Here is a 15,285-nt window from a genome sequence, read left to right as displayed (position 1 = left end):
CAACTGTGGCCTTCTCTGCTTACCACTTCCGTTGCTAACTTTTTTACACATTTTTTTTTTTTTGCTGGAGTCGTGAGGGTGTTCGTTTTTCTGCTTGCTTTTGTTGTGTTTAATATGCGAAGGTGTTGCATGTGAAGCGGTGAGTAAATTTTTCAATGTCACGCATATTGGTAAACATCGCCTCGATATGAATTGGAGTACATATATACATATGTATATATAGAACTGCCTTACTGAGCAGCTGACCGACCGCCAAAGGAAATAGACTGATTGTACGATTAGAAGCCGGTGACATGGCCTTTAGAAAAACCCAAATTATATAAGGGAAAGTTTCTCCGGAAAGCAGAAGTCACGCCTCGGTAGACAAGGTCAAGTTTTCAATTATATAAGTAACGGTAAACAAAAAAATTAAATAATTAAACATTTTCAGTCTGACGCTGCCAGTATAAAATAAAGTCTCTCAGAGAAATGAACAGGAATCATTTTCACCGACGGGATGAAGAAATATAAACCCTATCGGGCGACATTCCTTAGCTATATATATATAGGGTCGTTGGACATAAAGTCCTGAAACTGCGAGGTGACATAACAAGAACTCAGCTGTCGATTTGCGATTCAGTTCCAATTCCCTTTTGCAACTGCTTCAGCAAGTCACGGCTATCAAAACACCAATATATTGAAGGCATTATGCCCGAACCTAACCCATAGGCACTATGCAACCCATAAGGCCTTTGCTTGACAAAGAGAGGAACGATAACGAACATAAAGGTTTCGGTTAAAATTGCCAATTGAACCTAAGGGAACTCTTAAAAACTTTAACAGAAATCTCGAAAAGCGATGTGGGGAAACTAACCGATTACTTAACCGTTAGTATGGCTGAAACTCTTGCGAAGTCTAATATTTTTATATTTTTTATTTGACAAACCGGTGTTTGCACAAACTCAAAAGTGTATTCACAATAACACACGCCAGTCTGTGTTCGCATTTTTTTATTGTGAATGAATAGTTTGCACTAACTGAAGAAGAAGAAGCACACATCAAAATCAGCTGTAAGTAATTTTTAATTTCGTCGCCAACAAATCATTTTTATTTTAGCCGCCTTTACAATTTCTGCTTTTTTGTTATGGCTGCTGCGGAACAGGATTTCAATGATTTGCTGGACAACATTGTTTTGGCAGAAGAAAATATAGCGCAAGAGAGTTACCAGGAAGGCTTAGAAGTGGGTCGTGCACGTGGGGAGAAGGAAGGTTATGAGCTAGGCTACGAGCAAGGATTACGACTTGGCAAGGAATTAGGTGAAATTTACAGCATTGTTTTGGCACAACAACAACAAAAACACACTGAAAAAGTACAACGTGCATTGCAACAATTACGTACAAGCATAGACCAATTTCCACGTGATAATAATCCCGAAGCCGATATAATTGGCATGGTGGAGGATATACGCAATCAATACAAACGAGTACGTGTGTTGACGGCAGGCAAGGTTGGAAAGACAACGAAAAAAGTAGAAAACAACAGCAGTAGTGGTGGTGCGACAGAGGTGGTCAAAGATTTTTCTTTTTAAAAATCGAAACAACTGATAAAATGAGTAGCAGTCAAATACGCGCGTGCTTGGAGGAGATTTTACACTTCATGCAGCCACATTGGGAGTTTGTCAATTGCCATATGGTTAGCTACTTGACAGACAAACATTGGCAGTCTTATGTGCCCGCAGATATAAAGCATGAAGTGCCAGATGTGGAAAGCGTACAAAACTGCATTGAAACAGTATTTTGGCAAAATAATGATAAAGACAACAAATTCAGTGGTGTTAAGCAATTTGTGGCTAATTGTGGAAAATATTATTTAGATAAAAGCGTTGATATACTGACACCGATGGCACAGTTGAACAAAGCATTAGGTCTGGTTGAAGATGACACGGAAAAATTGACAATTAAAGAGTTTATGAGTGAGAAGAAACGGCATGAGGTTTGTTGGCTTAACAAATTTGCAACAACAAATATAAATTTTATTTTTATTTTAAAGGTAGAGATAACAGCTGCGCTAGTCGATCGCTTAATACACAGTGTTTCGAATAGCACAAGCAACGCCGAAGTGTACATTGTCGATGCGGGCGATGGCAAGGGCTACTTATCATCACGTCTTGCCTTACAGTATAAGCATCGCGTGCTGGGTATTGACTTTCAAGAATTGAACACCGAAAATGCTTTGGAACGCAATCGCAAGTTGGAGGTATGGTACTTTTTTGCTTAAAAAAAAACAAGTGTTTAAAATTATTTTTTAAAATTTCATAACAGCGCGTTTGGAATGGCTTAGTTAAGCGCGCAGAATTACAACAACAAGGCATAACGCCTAAACGACGCGGCAAAAATGTGCAAAAAACAACTACGCCAACGCCTGAAACAATTACAAATGCGAACGAAAAGGAGATGCGCTATAAAACCACAGCTGCATTTATCACACCCGACTTGAATGTAATAGAACTCTTGCAACAGCAGTTTCCGCAAGCGAGCGACACATGCGCCATCTGTTTAACCGGCCTGCACACCTGCGGCAATTTAGCCACCACCTGTCTGCGCCTCTTTCACGAACAACCACAATGCAAACTGATTTGTAACATCGGCTGTTGCTACCACCTGCTGCAAGAGGAATACGCTTTACCGGAGTATTTTGAAAATGCAACGATTAGCGCACGTCAAACAACGCCTGGTTTCCCAATGAGTCAGTTTTTGCGCGACAAACGTGTAACGCTCGGTCGCAATGCACGCATGTTAGCCACACAATCGTTCGAACGCGTCACCAGCGAACGTAGCGCCATGAACATTACACTCTACTATCGTGCGTTACTCGAAGTCTTGATTTGCGATAGCACCAAAGAGCTGCGTCAGAAATTGCAAGTCGGCAAAGTGCGAAAATTTGCCAATTTTAACGAGTATGTGTCGCTTTGTTGTGAAAAGTTCGCGTCACAAAATTGCAACTTACATTGGGACGCAGCTGTGCTGGATAGTGTACAAAAAGAATACGCGGCTGATGCGCATTACATGCATTTATACTATTTGTTGCGTATGTGTTTTGCTCAGGTGATAGAAAGCCTCATATTGCTGGATCGTTTGTTGTACTTGAAAGAGTTAGGTTATGCAGAGAGCTATTTGGTGGCGGTGTTCGATGCAGTAATATCGCCAAGACGTTTTGGCATTATCGCTTTGAAAGACACGACCAGCTGACGACCTTGATTTACTCTATGCTACATTTGTTTATATGTATATGTAATTACACTAAGCCGGTAGGATTATAAAATCTTTTATTGATAGTAAACCGTATGCCACATCATATGTGTATACGCATGTACATACGCAGTGCTAATAAATTTTTATTACAGCTACGACAATTTGATTGATAGTGGAAGTGTTTAAGTAGCTTATATGTAAATTATTTGTTTAACGTCTCGCACCCACACACACAACCAAGCACGCCTATAGGCGCCTAGTGGTGTAGTCATTACGGGAGAATGCTTTTACGATTCACAATTGCGCGCAGGTGAAATTAGAACCGCAGTCGCGTATTTGCAGCAAAATGCTAATTACTAAGTAGTCACATCTCAATAAATAAATAATCTATGTATATATGCATGTACTATGACAATGTGTATAAATGTATGTAATATTAAAATGTGTATATATGGATGCACTATGCACACATGTTTGTATATGTATGTATGTCTATTTTTTTTGCTTGCACATTTCATAACGCATACATACACACACTTAAATGCTTCCTTACAAGTGTTTTAGTATGTATGTATATTTTAAAATCATTATTGCAATTTTGCCGGCACAGAATAAAAGCGCAAACCTGTGGAACTCGTAAACTTAGTAATGCGGTGGAAGCGCGTTACAAAACGTCGTCAGAAATTTACATCGCATTTATAAATAATATTAATAATAAAGGTGCCTATCTACCAAAAACATTAGTAGGTTTAATTCTAAATGAGAAATGAAGTGTTTTGTGCAATAAGAAAGTGGGAACGCTGATGTATTACAAAAATTTAAGATATGATTTATTAAAAAATGTAAAATATGATTTTTAAAAAATATTTAAGGCTTAAAACCTGTGAATAACTATTAACTACATTTTTTTACAAAAACAAAAATTAAAAAAAAAACAACTATATTAAGCTTTTGCAATAAAAAAATAAAAAATAATGTCAAATTTAATTTTAAAAACTTTAGAAAAAACTGTAAATTGCGCCTTGTGTAAAAACTTTAAAAAACAATAAATTTGTATACCTTGTGCAAGTTTTTAGAGTGAAAAAAATTATTCTATCTACATTAGTGCATTGTTTGAAAATTAAGTAGCAATACTAATTTTCGGTTAAAAATAACTAAAATAAAAATATAAATAAAACGTTTTAAAAAAATTGTGCATACATTCATTGACTTTCAAATCTTTTGACCCAAATTTTTGTTATTCTTAGGAAAATTTTTAGTGCGAGAAGGTGAAACATAATGTATTGATTGGATTTTAAAAAGAAAAATTAATTTCCATAACTTTGAAAGATTTGTGTAATGAAAAAAATTTCCCCTTCAACATTTTTAAATCAAGAAAAATTATTCTTTCGAAAAATATTTCTGCAACAAATGTGATATAATATGCATTGATTTGATTTAAAAAAAAGTATTTTAAAAATAAAAATTCATTTACATAACTTTGAAAGATGTTTGTACTGATAAGATTTTAAAAAGAAAAATTAATTGCCAAGTCTCTGAAACATTTTTATTGTTAAAAAAATTATTTAAAATTCAATTTTCAACTTTTTGAAAAGAAAAAAAAATTTTTGTTCTTTGGACAAAATTTTAGTGCAAAACACTTAAAATATATTTCGCACTGATTGGGTTCTAAAAGGAAAAATTAAAATCCATACCCTTGAAACATTTTTATAGTGAAAAAAATAATTTAAACCTAAACCTTCAACTTTTTGAAAACAAAAAAATATTATTTTTTCCTTTTGAAAAATTTTAAGTGCAAAAAACAGATATATATTTCGTACTAATAGGATTTGTATAATGAAACAAATTCGTTAAACCACGACCTTTAACTTTTTGAAAAGAAAAAAAATATGTATGTATATTCTTTGAAAAAATTTTAGTGCAAAAAATGTATTGATTGGATTTTAAAAAGAAAAATATATTTCTATAATTTGAAACATTTTTGTAACACCAAAAAAATATATCTATTCTTTCGAAAAAGTTTTATTGCAAAGAGCTTAAAATATATTTCGTACTAATTGAATTCTAAAAAAAAACTTAATTCCCATATCTTTAAAATAATTTTGTGGTGAAAAAAATTGCTTAAATCTCGAACTTCTACTTTATGAAGACAAACAAAAAATGTTTGTTCTTTGGACAAATTTTTAATGCAAATAACTTAAAATATATTTCGTACTGCTTGGATTCTAAAAGGAAAAATTAATTACCATTTCTTTGAAACGTTTTTTTAGTAAACAATTACTCAAACCCAAACCTTAAACTCTTTGAAAACAAAAAAAAAACATTTTTTCGATCTCAACCTTCAACTTTTTTAAAGCAGAAAAATATTTTTATTATTTGGAAAACAAAATTTAGTGCAAAAACATAAAAAATATTATGTACTGATTGAATACAAATGAATTTAATACTATTTGAAAAAAAATAATTATAAATATAAAATCTTTTTTTTTTATTTCCATAACTTCGATTTTTTTTTTTTTGTAGTGAAAAACTCATAATCTATAGCGCATTGTATGAAAAATGGAGTTAATATAAACTTTCGATTAAAAAAATACAATAATTCAATAATAATAAAGTGCTTCAAAAGAAAAGTTGCGCTTATATATTTTATAATTAGTTACAAAAAAATTAATTTTTATGTCATGCAAAAATATTTATGATAAACAAAAACAAATGATATAACATAAAATAATTAAAAGAAAATATGTTTTCTTACTTTCAATAAATTGTTTAACATAAAAGCAAATTAATAAAATGTATTATTGTTTAATAATTTAAAAAACTATTTAATTTTATTGATTTTCTTGAATTACAAATATAATAATAACAATTTAAAACGTTTAAAAAAAAAAAATTAAGATAATTTGTGCTTATAAGTTAATTATGTTGAACAAAACAGAACTTTTATGAATTTATAATATATTAAACAAATTTTTATAATAAAAAAAAAATACAAATTTTTTTAACAAAAAAAAATTAGCAGAAAATATTTTTATTGCTTTGAATAAAATTTTGTAACATAAAAGTGAAATAATATAAAATACTTTTTAAGAATTTAAAAAATTGTTTAATTTCTGTTCGAAATAAATAAAATAACAGTAAATTAATGCGTTTCAAAAAATAATTCGATAGTAAATCAAAAACCAAAATTAAAAATAAAATATACAAAAGATGTTTATACTGTAAACAAAATTGTAACAATAATAATATTGTAACATAAAATCACATTTTTTGAATATTTAAAGCACAAAATTATTTTAATTATGGGAAATTTAAGAATATTTGATCGGTCAGTTTGTATGGCAGCTATGTACATTGTACATACATACATGTATGTTATAGTGGTGTGATCTAAACAATTTGTTTGTAGATTGTAGTGTTGTCTTGCATAACAATCTTCAGATTTCTTCAGATATTGTAGTGTTGCCTTGGATAATGATCCATGCCAAATATATAAAATGGCGATATATGTTCAAAAGTTTTCCATACAACAACTAAATTTTGAGTCATCAGTTTGTAAGACAGCTATATGATATAATAATCCGATCTGAACAATTTGTTCAGGTATTATAGTGTTGCCTTCGATAATGATCTATGCCAAATTTCGTGGCGATATCTTGTCAAATACAAAAGTTTTCCACACAAATACAAAGTTTTGACGAATAAGTTTGTATGACAGCTATATGATATAATAATCCGATCTGAACAATTTGTTCAGGTATTATAGTGTTGCCTTGGATAATGATCCATGCCAAATTTCGTGGCGATATCTTGTCAAATACAAAAGTTTTCCATACAACAACTAAATTTTGAGTCATCAGTTTGTAAGACCGCTATATGCTATAGTGATCAGATATCGGCGATTCCGACAAATGATGAGTTTTTTGTGGAGCAAAGAACGTGTGCAAAATTTCGGAACGATATTTAAAAATCTGAGGGAATAATTATAATATATACAAATAGAAGGGCGGACCAGCATGGCTAAATCGACTCGGCCGTCACTCCGATCATTAATTAAATTACATATGGGTATTGAAAACTTCGTGGCTTTTTGTTCAGGGAGTATATACATACATATGTAATGAAAATTAACGAGTCTTCATATAAAATAAAAAAAAAACAAGTAAGGAAGGGTTAAGTTCGGTGTTTTATACTCTCGCATGATAAAGTGATAATCGAGATTTCATTATCCGTCATTTACATATTTTTCAAATACCATATTTGTGTAGAGTTTTATTCCGCTATCATCATTGGTTCCTAATGTATATATTATACAGAGAAGGCATCAGATGGAATTCAAAATAGCGTTATATTGGAATATATATATATGAACCAATTTCACCCATATTTCGTACATGTCATCAGGGTGTTAAGAAAATATTACATACCGAATTTCATTGAAATCGGTTAAGTAGTTCCCGAGATATGGTTCTTGGTCCATAAGTGGGCGGCGCCACGCCCATTTTCAATTTTTAAAAAAGCCTGGGTGCAGCTTCTTCTGCCATTTCTTCCGTAAAATTTAGTGTTTCTGACGTTTTTGGTTAGTCGGTTAACGCACTTTTAGTGATTTACAACATAACCTTTGTATGGGAGGTGGGCGTGGTTATTTCTTCCATTTTTGAACTGTATATAGAAATGCCTGAAGACAACGACTCTGTAGACTTTGGTTGACATAGCTATAGTAGTTTCCGAGATATGTACAAAAAACTTAGTTGGGGGCGGGGCCACGCCCACTTTTTAAAAAAAATTACGTCCAAATATGCTCCTCCCTAATGCGATCCTTTGTGCCAAATTTCACTTTAATATCTTTATTTATGGCTTAGTTATGACACTTTATAGGTTTTCGGTTTCCGCCATTTTGTGGGCGTGGCAGTGGGCCGATTTTGCCCATCTTCGAACTTAACCTTCTTATGGAGCCAAGAAATACGTGTACCAAGTTTCATCATGATATCTTAATTTTTACTCAAGTTACAGCTTGCATGGACGGACAGACGGACAGACAGACATCCGGATTTCAACTCTACTCGTCACCCTGATCACTTTGATATATATAACCCTATATCTGACTCTTCTAGTTTTAGGACTTACAAATAACCGTTATATGAACAAAACTATAATACTCTCCTTAGCAACTTTGTTGCGAGAGTATAAAAATAGAAAATATAAAAATATAACCACAAACAAGCTAAAAAATTACTTATAATAATTATGCCCAATACATTTTTTGTTCTATTATATTGAAAATTAATAACAAAGTAAATCTAAAATACAACACAATTAGCTTTTATGGCACTTGCCAATTAATTTTATTAGCTATAATATTGTTAACCAAGGTTTTAGTAAAATTTTATGAGAAATATTTTTATTTGAGGTTGGAATATATAATTTTCATGTGCAATTTTCGCACATTTTTAACAAAAAAAAAAACACAAAAATGTCTTTCTGTAAATAAAAACATGTAAAATGTACAAGGTTCCTAATGACGATCGTAAACTCTCAAAATGCCGCTGTCTGTACACTTACTCTCATTTATAAACATGTATTTTTGGGCTTTTGTTTTGCCTCTCTTTGTTTACATATTTTACGCAAAGCGACTAACTATTGTTTGTTGAACGCTTTACAGCATTTAGCTAATCATTGTTTATAAAACAAAACAGTTCTAGCCAAATAAAGTCTAACTACTCCGACATACAGTTTATCAGTCAACCCGACGAGCAAACGCGACGTCATGTGGGGCTAACGGCACTTGACGTTACTTAATATAAAAATTTAATTTTAAATTTCTTATCATTAGCCGATAAAGATCTTAGAGATTGCACTTTGTAGTCAAGCATACTTAAAGGCATATAAATAAATCTGTAAATATGTTTATATTGTACTCGTATATTATCGATGAGTGTCTTCGGCAAATAATAACTGAATGAATTTAATTTATTTCAAACGAATTTAATATGTATACATCGCGCATTCTAATTGCGAACCAATTATAGTATTGAAAATTTCTGCTGAACGCTGTTTGTATAGGAATGCTTGCCACAGTGACTTATAAAGTTCATTCTGTCGCTGCGATTTTCAATTCAATTTGTATGGCAGCTATATGCTATAGTGGTCCGATATCGGCGGTTTCGACAAATGAGCAGCTTCTTGAGGAGCAAAGGACGTCTGCAAAATATCATATCGATACCTCAAAAACTGAGTTACAAGTTCGCTCATATACAGACAGACGAAGAGACGGACAAATGGACATGATTACATCGGCTGAGCTCGTCATGCTGTTTATATATGTATGTATGTATATATTTTAGAGGATCTCCGACTTTTCCTTTTGGTTGTTACAAACATCTTAATGTACCCTATTCAGGCTATAAAAATACGGCAATGGCAAAAATTATTCGAACGAGGAAAAATAGGGGTGTGGTGCCACTCATAAATTGTTGCTGCATCAACTGAAATCGAAAACTAAAAGCTCATTCGTTAGTTTAGCTAGGTTAGCCGGCTGATTTAGAGAGATCGCACGTTGACTGCTATATATAGTCTTTCGTGAAGCCATAGAAACGAAGAACTCCTGTGTTCGAACTTATAAATTAGCAAAACGCTTAGTAGCCAATACAAATTTGCAGAGACGTTTAATTTCCATACTCGCCAGTTTGGTGGGATGCCTGAAGGCATGCTCTTCAAAGTATTTAAGTCTTGATCTCCCAAATGTTTTGTTTCCACCTCATCTTCTTCCATACAGCTTCAGCAGATGGCGTCTGGTAAAATTCCCAGCCTTACAACATGAACGCCAATAGAACAATGACCTGTTAAAAGCCCCACAGCTAGAGAGAGACTTGCCTTACTGAGGGCAAAGAGTTCTCTAAATCTCTTGCAAGCGACATAACGATGGTGACGCAACACTGGCATAGCTCCCGCGAGACCCAAGAGGATACATGAACACCGACACTTTCCCATTCTACTAGTATCGAGTCTAGGGTACCTTTCCTTACTAGCTCATAAGCTTTATAATTTCCTGCAATTTTCCTTTGGCCTGTCACCCATACCAGTCTTATCCCAAAGGCATTCGATGCTATAGAGCTAGGTTACGCACTCCTTGACCAACCCTGAACGCACTGTTAATGAGTTCAAGACTAGTATCGCCACCCTGCTATCTGAGTGGATGGCACTTCTCTGAAGGGAGTAAAGCTACTGCTACTTTATTGGCCGTCACCTCGCCTTGAAAAACACTGTCATAGTCAGGAAGTCTGAAGCTGGAGTTAATAGAGAGCTACTGGCAGTAAACCGCTCCACCAACCTCCCCCAAGCTTTGATCCATCCATAACCCATCCTTACTGCTCCTCTACTCCAAGGGATTCTTCCCAACCATAACTCCCTTGCCGGTATATGGGCAGCGAGGGAGCCTCCAGAGTTCGGTTTAGCCCAAATTAATCCCAAAAATTCTAAGTATATTTTTTTATGATTGTAGACTGTTTTTTTTAACTAACGGTGATAAAAGTCGCTTCTATTTTAGAGGCCCATTTACAGAGAGCGCGGCAAGTAGTACTTCTTATCTATCAAAAAGATAGTGTCCAAATGCTACTTTGCTTATTTGTTTTCATACCTACACTTTTACTTGAAGCTTATCGATTGACAACAATAATTTTTAATTATAAAGTACTTATGGAAAATGCAACAAAATTTGCTTTACTTTCATAAACATAAAATATTATCAAAATTACAATTATAATTTGAGTTGGTTTCAGTGTTGCCAACTTGCCTTCGCACGAGTCGGTGAACTGCTTATACAAGTACAATTTACCGTTTATATTAACAATCACTCACTCACTCTCTCTCGTTCTCTCTCTTTCAAATATTTTCCCTACCCTCTGCGCATGTAGGGTGTATAATGCTGTCGGCAGATACTGCTTGCCTATTGGCGACCCTTTTGGCGCTAGTCTACATTTGGTATCGCTACACATATGGCTACTGGAAACGCAATAAGATTCCCTATATGACGCCACTACCACTGATTGGCAATATGCAAGTTTTGTTTACAATGAGCAATAGTTTCTATTTATATCTATCGGACATATATAAAGACGCTAGAATGTCAAAGGCTGCGGCAGTCGGCATTTACATACTCAATCGGCCAGCGTTAGTGTTACGTGAACCGGAACTTATTAAAAATGTGCTAATCAAGGAATTCCCGAAGTTCGCCAATCGGTCAGGTGGCTGTGATCCACATGATGATCCCTTGGGCTCGAATAATCTATTTCTCATACGAAATCCACAATGGAAGGATTTGAGAACGAAAATAACGCCGATTTTCACAACGGGAAAGATCAAACAAATGTATCCACTAATGACTGAGGTTTGTAACGCATAAAAGTACCTAAATTTTGTATTAATATATATTTTTTATTATGTGTATCCCTCGTTACGCGCCTATAGATCGGCACGGAGTTGGAAGCCCATTTAAATTCGTATGCGAAGAATGACGACGCCTTCGTAACTGAAATTAAAGAGGTGTGTGCGCTCTTCACCACCGACATGATTGCCACCATCGCTTATGGTGTGAAAGCCAACAGTCTTGCCAATCCCAATGGCGAATTTCGCTCGCAAGGACGAAAACTGTTAACCTTTACACTCAGCCGCGCTAAGGACTTCTTTGTAATTTTTTTCTTTCCAAAGTGGGCCTCTACATTTCGTGCTAAATTTTTTACAACGGAGTTCAGCGCATTTTTACGTGGCACCATCGGTCATGTTATGGCATTAAGAGAGGAGAGTAAAGCGACGCGTAACGATTTGATCGATGTGTTGCTGAGCCTCAAAGAAGAGGCTATTGCGAAGGGCGAATATAATGCCCATCTACAGGATATTTTGACAGCACAAGCTGCTGTATTTTTCTCAGCTGGTTTTGAGACGTCATCTTCGACGATGACATTTGCGTTATACGAATTATCCAAACGACTCGACTTACAAGAACGTCTGCGCAATGAGATCTGTGAAGCTTTCGTAGCTGAACAGGGTACAATGTCATATGAAACTATCAATAATCTACCATATCTGAGTATGGTAGTCGACGAAGTGTTGCGTTTATATCCAGTACTACCTTTTCTCGATCGTGAATATCTGCCGAAGGAGGGGGAAAAGCAATTCGATCTTAAACCATATTACGATTACACAATACCTGTCGGTATGCCTGTTTATATACCAATATTCGCCATACAACGTGATCCCGAGGTGAGTGAGTTTAGCTAGGGATAAACTCAGTACTTACTGCGTCGATTGAAGTTTCAAGCAATTTTTATGGTTGTCACAATTTTTTAATTCCAGTTTTGGCCCAACCCGAACACCTTCGATCCTGAACGCTTCAGCACCGAGAATAAGAAAACCCATAACCCTATGTCTTACCTTCCCTTCGGTAGTGGACCACGTAACTGTATTGGTGGTCGCATCGGTTTGTTGCAGTCTAAGCTGGGTTTGGTGCATATTTTGAAGAATCATTATGTGACCACATGTGAGAAGACACCGTCGGAAATCACTTTCGATCCACTGGCCATAGTTTTAAGTTATAAAAAAGGCATTTACTTGAAATTGGTCAATGACAAACGATATGAGCGCCTGGCGAGGCAGTGAATGTGCAAAATAATTTCAAAAAATATCGATGCAATTAAAATTATGTTTTAAAATAATTATGCTTTTTTAACAAAAAACTAAAAAATAAAAGGGAAAAGTGTAACTCTGTCCCTCTAAATCTGTATGTCCGGAATCCAAGTTTAAAGCAGAAGCAATAGTGAGATCCCTTACAATGTGGTGCTAATTGGAGATTCCAAGCGAACCCAGGACCTTCTGCGCCTGGTCTTTCCAACGGAGTGGAGGTCTTCCTTCGGTTTGGGACTGCGTCGAATACTTTCAGAGCTGTAGTGTTTTCGTCCATTCGGACGACATGACCTAGCCAGCGTAGCCGTTGTCTTATAACTCGCTGAACTATGTCTATGTCGACGTATATTTCATGCAGCTCATCGTTCCATCGAATGCGATAAATAAATAATCGGAGACGTTAAATTGCATGATCTTGGCGGCCATTTGTGCCATTTCTTGAAATTGACGAGTCGTCTAACTTTGCACAGAATGTTCCAATGAAATATGAGGCAGAGCACAAGACGGCGCTTGTTTGATCCTCGGAATCGACAAATCAAAAAACCGGTTCCATCACCCACCAATGTAGACTCTGTAATATAAGCCGTGTAAGTATATTTTTTAAGGTTCTCATGGTAAAAAAATGAGGAGTTTCCGGACACTTCCACAGGAAGATCAATCATCAAGTATTGGTATGCAAAGTCTAGACGTGGTGAAATGAGCACCGAAGACGCTGAATGCAGTGGCCGCCATAAGAATTTATTACCGACGAAAACATCAAAAAAGAGTCCACCAAATAATTTTGTATGATCGTAATGTGAAGTTGTTCGAGAGAGCAGGCATTCTCAAGATGAGATGTCAACTGAACGTGTACACTATATCATTCACGAATATTTGCTGATGAGACACCTCTGCACAAAGTGGCTGTCGCGCGAGCTCACTTTCCACTAAATATAATGACAAATTGATGAGTCGAAGCAGTGTTTGGAGCTGTTGAAGCGTAATAAACCCGAGTTTTTGCGTCGGTATGTGACAATAGATGAAACAAAGGGCCAACATATCACTACGAAGTTCAATCGACAATCAGCCGAGTGGGCGGCACACGACGAACCCGCTCCAAAGTTAAAAAGTCTGTATTTTGGGATGGGCATAAAATAACTTTTGTTGCCTACCTTGAAACTGGAAGAACGGAATCGCTAAAATCGGCCGCATTTGCATAAAAATAAGGTGCTGCTTCATCAAGCAAACAAAGGCGAAAATCCATGAATCGGGTTTCGAATCGTTTCTGCATCTACCATATTCTCCAAACCTGACCTCCAGCGATTATTTTCTGTTCTCAGTTCTTACAAGAATGTTTGCTGGGAAGAAATTTTTGTCGAATGAAGAGGTGATCGCCGTAACTGAGGTATATTTGGAAGTAGTCCTACCGCAAAAATTGTTTCGAAAAGTTGGAGTGCCGCTATAATCAGTGTATTACCCTTGAGGGAAACTTATTTATTAGATTTGACGCTATTGTAGCCGCCTTTTCTTTTTAGTCGTTTTTTATGTGGCGGGTCCCAAACCCAGCGCACAACCCTAGATAGGTATGGTACGCCTTTTCACTTTAGCTCGCACTCAAACTGAAGTTCTTTGGTTACCCAGAGGATACTTGGTCTAAGACCGAAAGCGGCCGCAAGCTGCTTGAGCCATGTGTAAAATAATCGTTTCTGGCCACTCTCATGTGAATGCCGTTCAAAGAACTTTCACTCAACTCACTTGCGTGAACTTCTACAGAAAGCTTCAGTTCCACGAAAACAAAAAATGACAAAAAATGTATTTTATGCTAGGCCAGGGAATTTTCAATTGATCTGTTACGTCGATTTGGCACACTGAGGTTGAGATGAGCTCAAAGGAAATTTCTTTGGTCAGAACTCTCCAACTAACCTCGTACCAATCTAAGCTCTCTAACTTTTTTTAAAGAAAGCATATGACGAATTTTTAAAATTTTTTTTATACCAGCTAGCATAGGAGCTCTTCGTGATCGCGTGTGTCATGTGGAGCGTCATTATAAACAGCAAATTACAAAATTGCAGTGGGCAGGCTTATTTATTAGTGTAGTACAACAACTTGAGGTCACGCCTCACAAAAAATTAATGAGAATGAACATTAGCACGCAAAAAATGTTATTGACCCAAGTCTAGAGATGCCTAAAAATATATTTTTCTTAGAATAAAATGCATGTATTTTATTGATTCGTGTTTGAGCTTGTGCAATGGACCTTGAAGGCCCTTAAAATCATATGCCAACAAATACTTTTCTTTACTTTACTTTTCACTCTGCTCTTCGCAGATCTGTAGACGTCAGCTAATAACACACTATACACGCTCACATAGCGGACTGCGCACAACATTCAGATAAA

At 35.4% G+C, this 15,285-nt stretch overlaps 3 protein-coding genes and 1 long non-coding RNA gene across 4 annotated transcripts in view; 3 read left to right on the top strand and 1 right to left on the bottom strand.

Annotated features, from left to right (window-relative positions):
- Positions 1 to 1,066: 1,066 nt before the first annotated feature.
- Positions 1,067 to 1,757, top strand: LOC126757183 (protein LTO1 homolog). The gene has a single exon (XM_050470880.1). It carries the CDS (start codon positions 1,124 to 1,126, stop codon positions 1,565 to 1,567), a length of 444 nt encoding a protein of 147 aa, XP_050326837.1. The 5' UTR covers positions 1,067 to 1,123; the 3' UTR covers positions 1,568 to 1,757.
- LOC126757172 (probable methyltransferase-like protein 25) lies at positions 1,588 to 3,396 on the top strand. Its single transcript, XM_050470865.1, has 3 exons — positions 1,588 to 1,971; positions 2,029 to 2,235; positions 2,301 to 3,396. The coding sequence occupies exons 1-3, from the start codon at positions 1,588 to 1,590 to the stop codon at positions 3,225 to 3,227; spliced, it is 1,518 nt and encodes a 505-aa protein (XP_050326822.1). The 3' UTR covers positions 3,228 to 3,396.
- Positions 3,397 to 3,599: 203 nt separating this feature from the next.
- LOC126757165 (cytochrome P450 6g1-like) lies at positions 3,600 to 12,973 on the top strand. The gene is made up of 4 exons (XM_050470853.1): positions 3,600 to 3,950; positions 11,144 to 11,616; positions 11,697 to 12,488; positions 12,582 to 12,973. The coding sequence occupies exons 1-4, from the start codon at positions 3,686 to 3,688 to the stop codon at positions 12,882 to 12,884; spliced, it is 1,833 nt and encodes a 610-aa protein (XP_050326810.1). The 5' UTR covers positions 3,600 to 3,685; the 3' UTR covers positions 12,885 to 12,973.
- The window catches only part of LOC126757185 (uncharacterized), a 30,313-nt gene continuing 27,563 nt past the window's right edge, over positions 12,536 to 15,285 (bottom strand). The window contains exon 3 of the long non-coding RNA XR_007666702.1: positions 12,536 to 12,601. This is a non-coding gene — a long non-coding RNA (uncharacterized LOC126757185). The remainder of the gene's footprint in view (positions 12,602 to 15,285) is intronic.

The sequence above is a fragment of the Bactrocera neohumeralis genome, chromosome 4 (genome assembly GCF_024586455.1).
Source record: "Bactrocera neohumeralis isolate Rockhampton chromosome 4, APGP_CSIRO_Bneo_wtdbg2-racon-allhic-juicebox.fasta_v2, whole genome shotgun sequence".
Classification (NCBI taxonomy): Eukaryota; Metazoa; Arthropoda; class Insecta; order Diptera; family Tephritidae; genus Bactrocera; species Bactrocera neohumeralis.
This window is presented reverse-complemented; position numbering and strand designations above follow the sequence as displayed.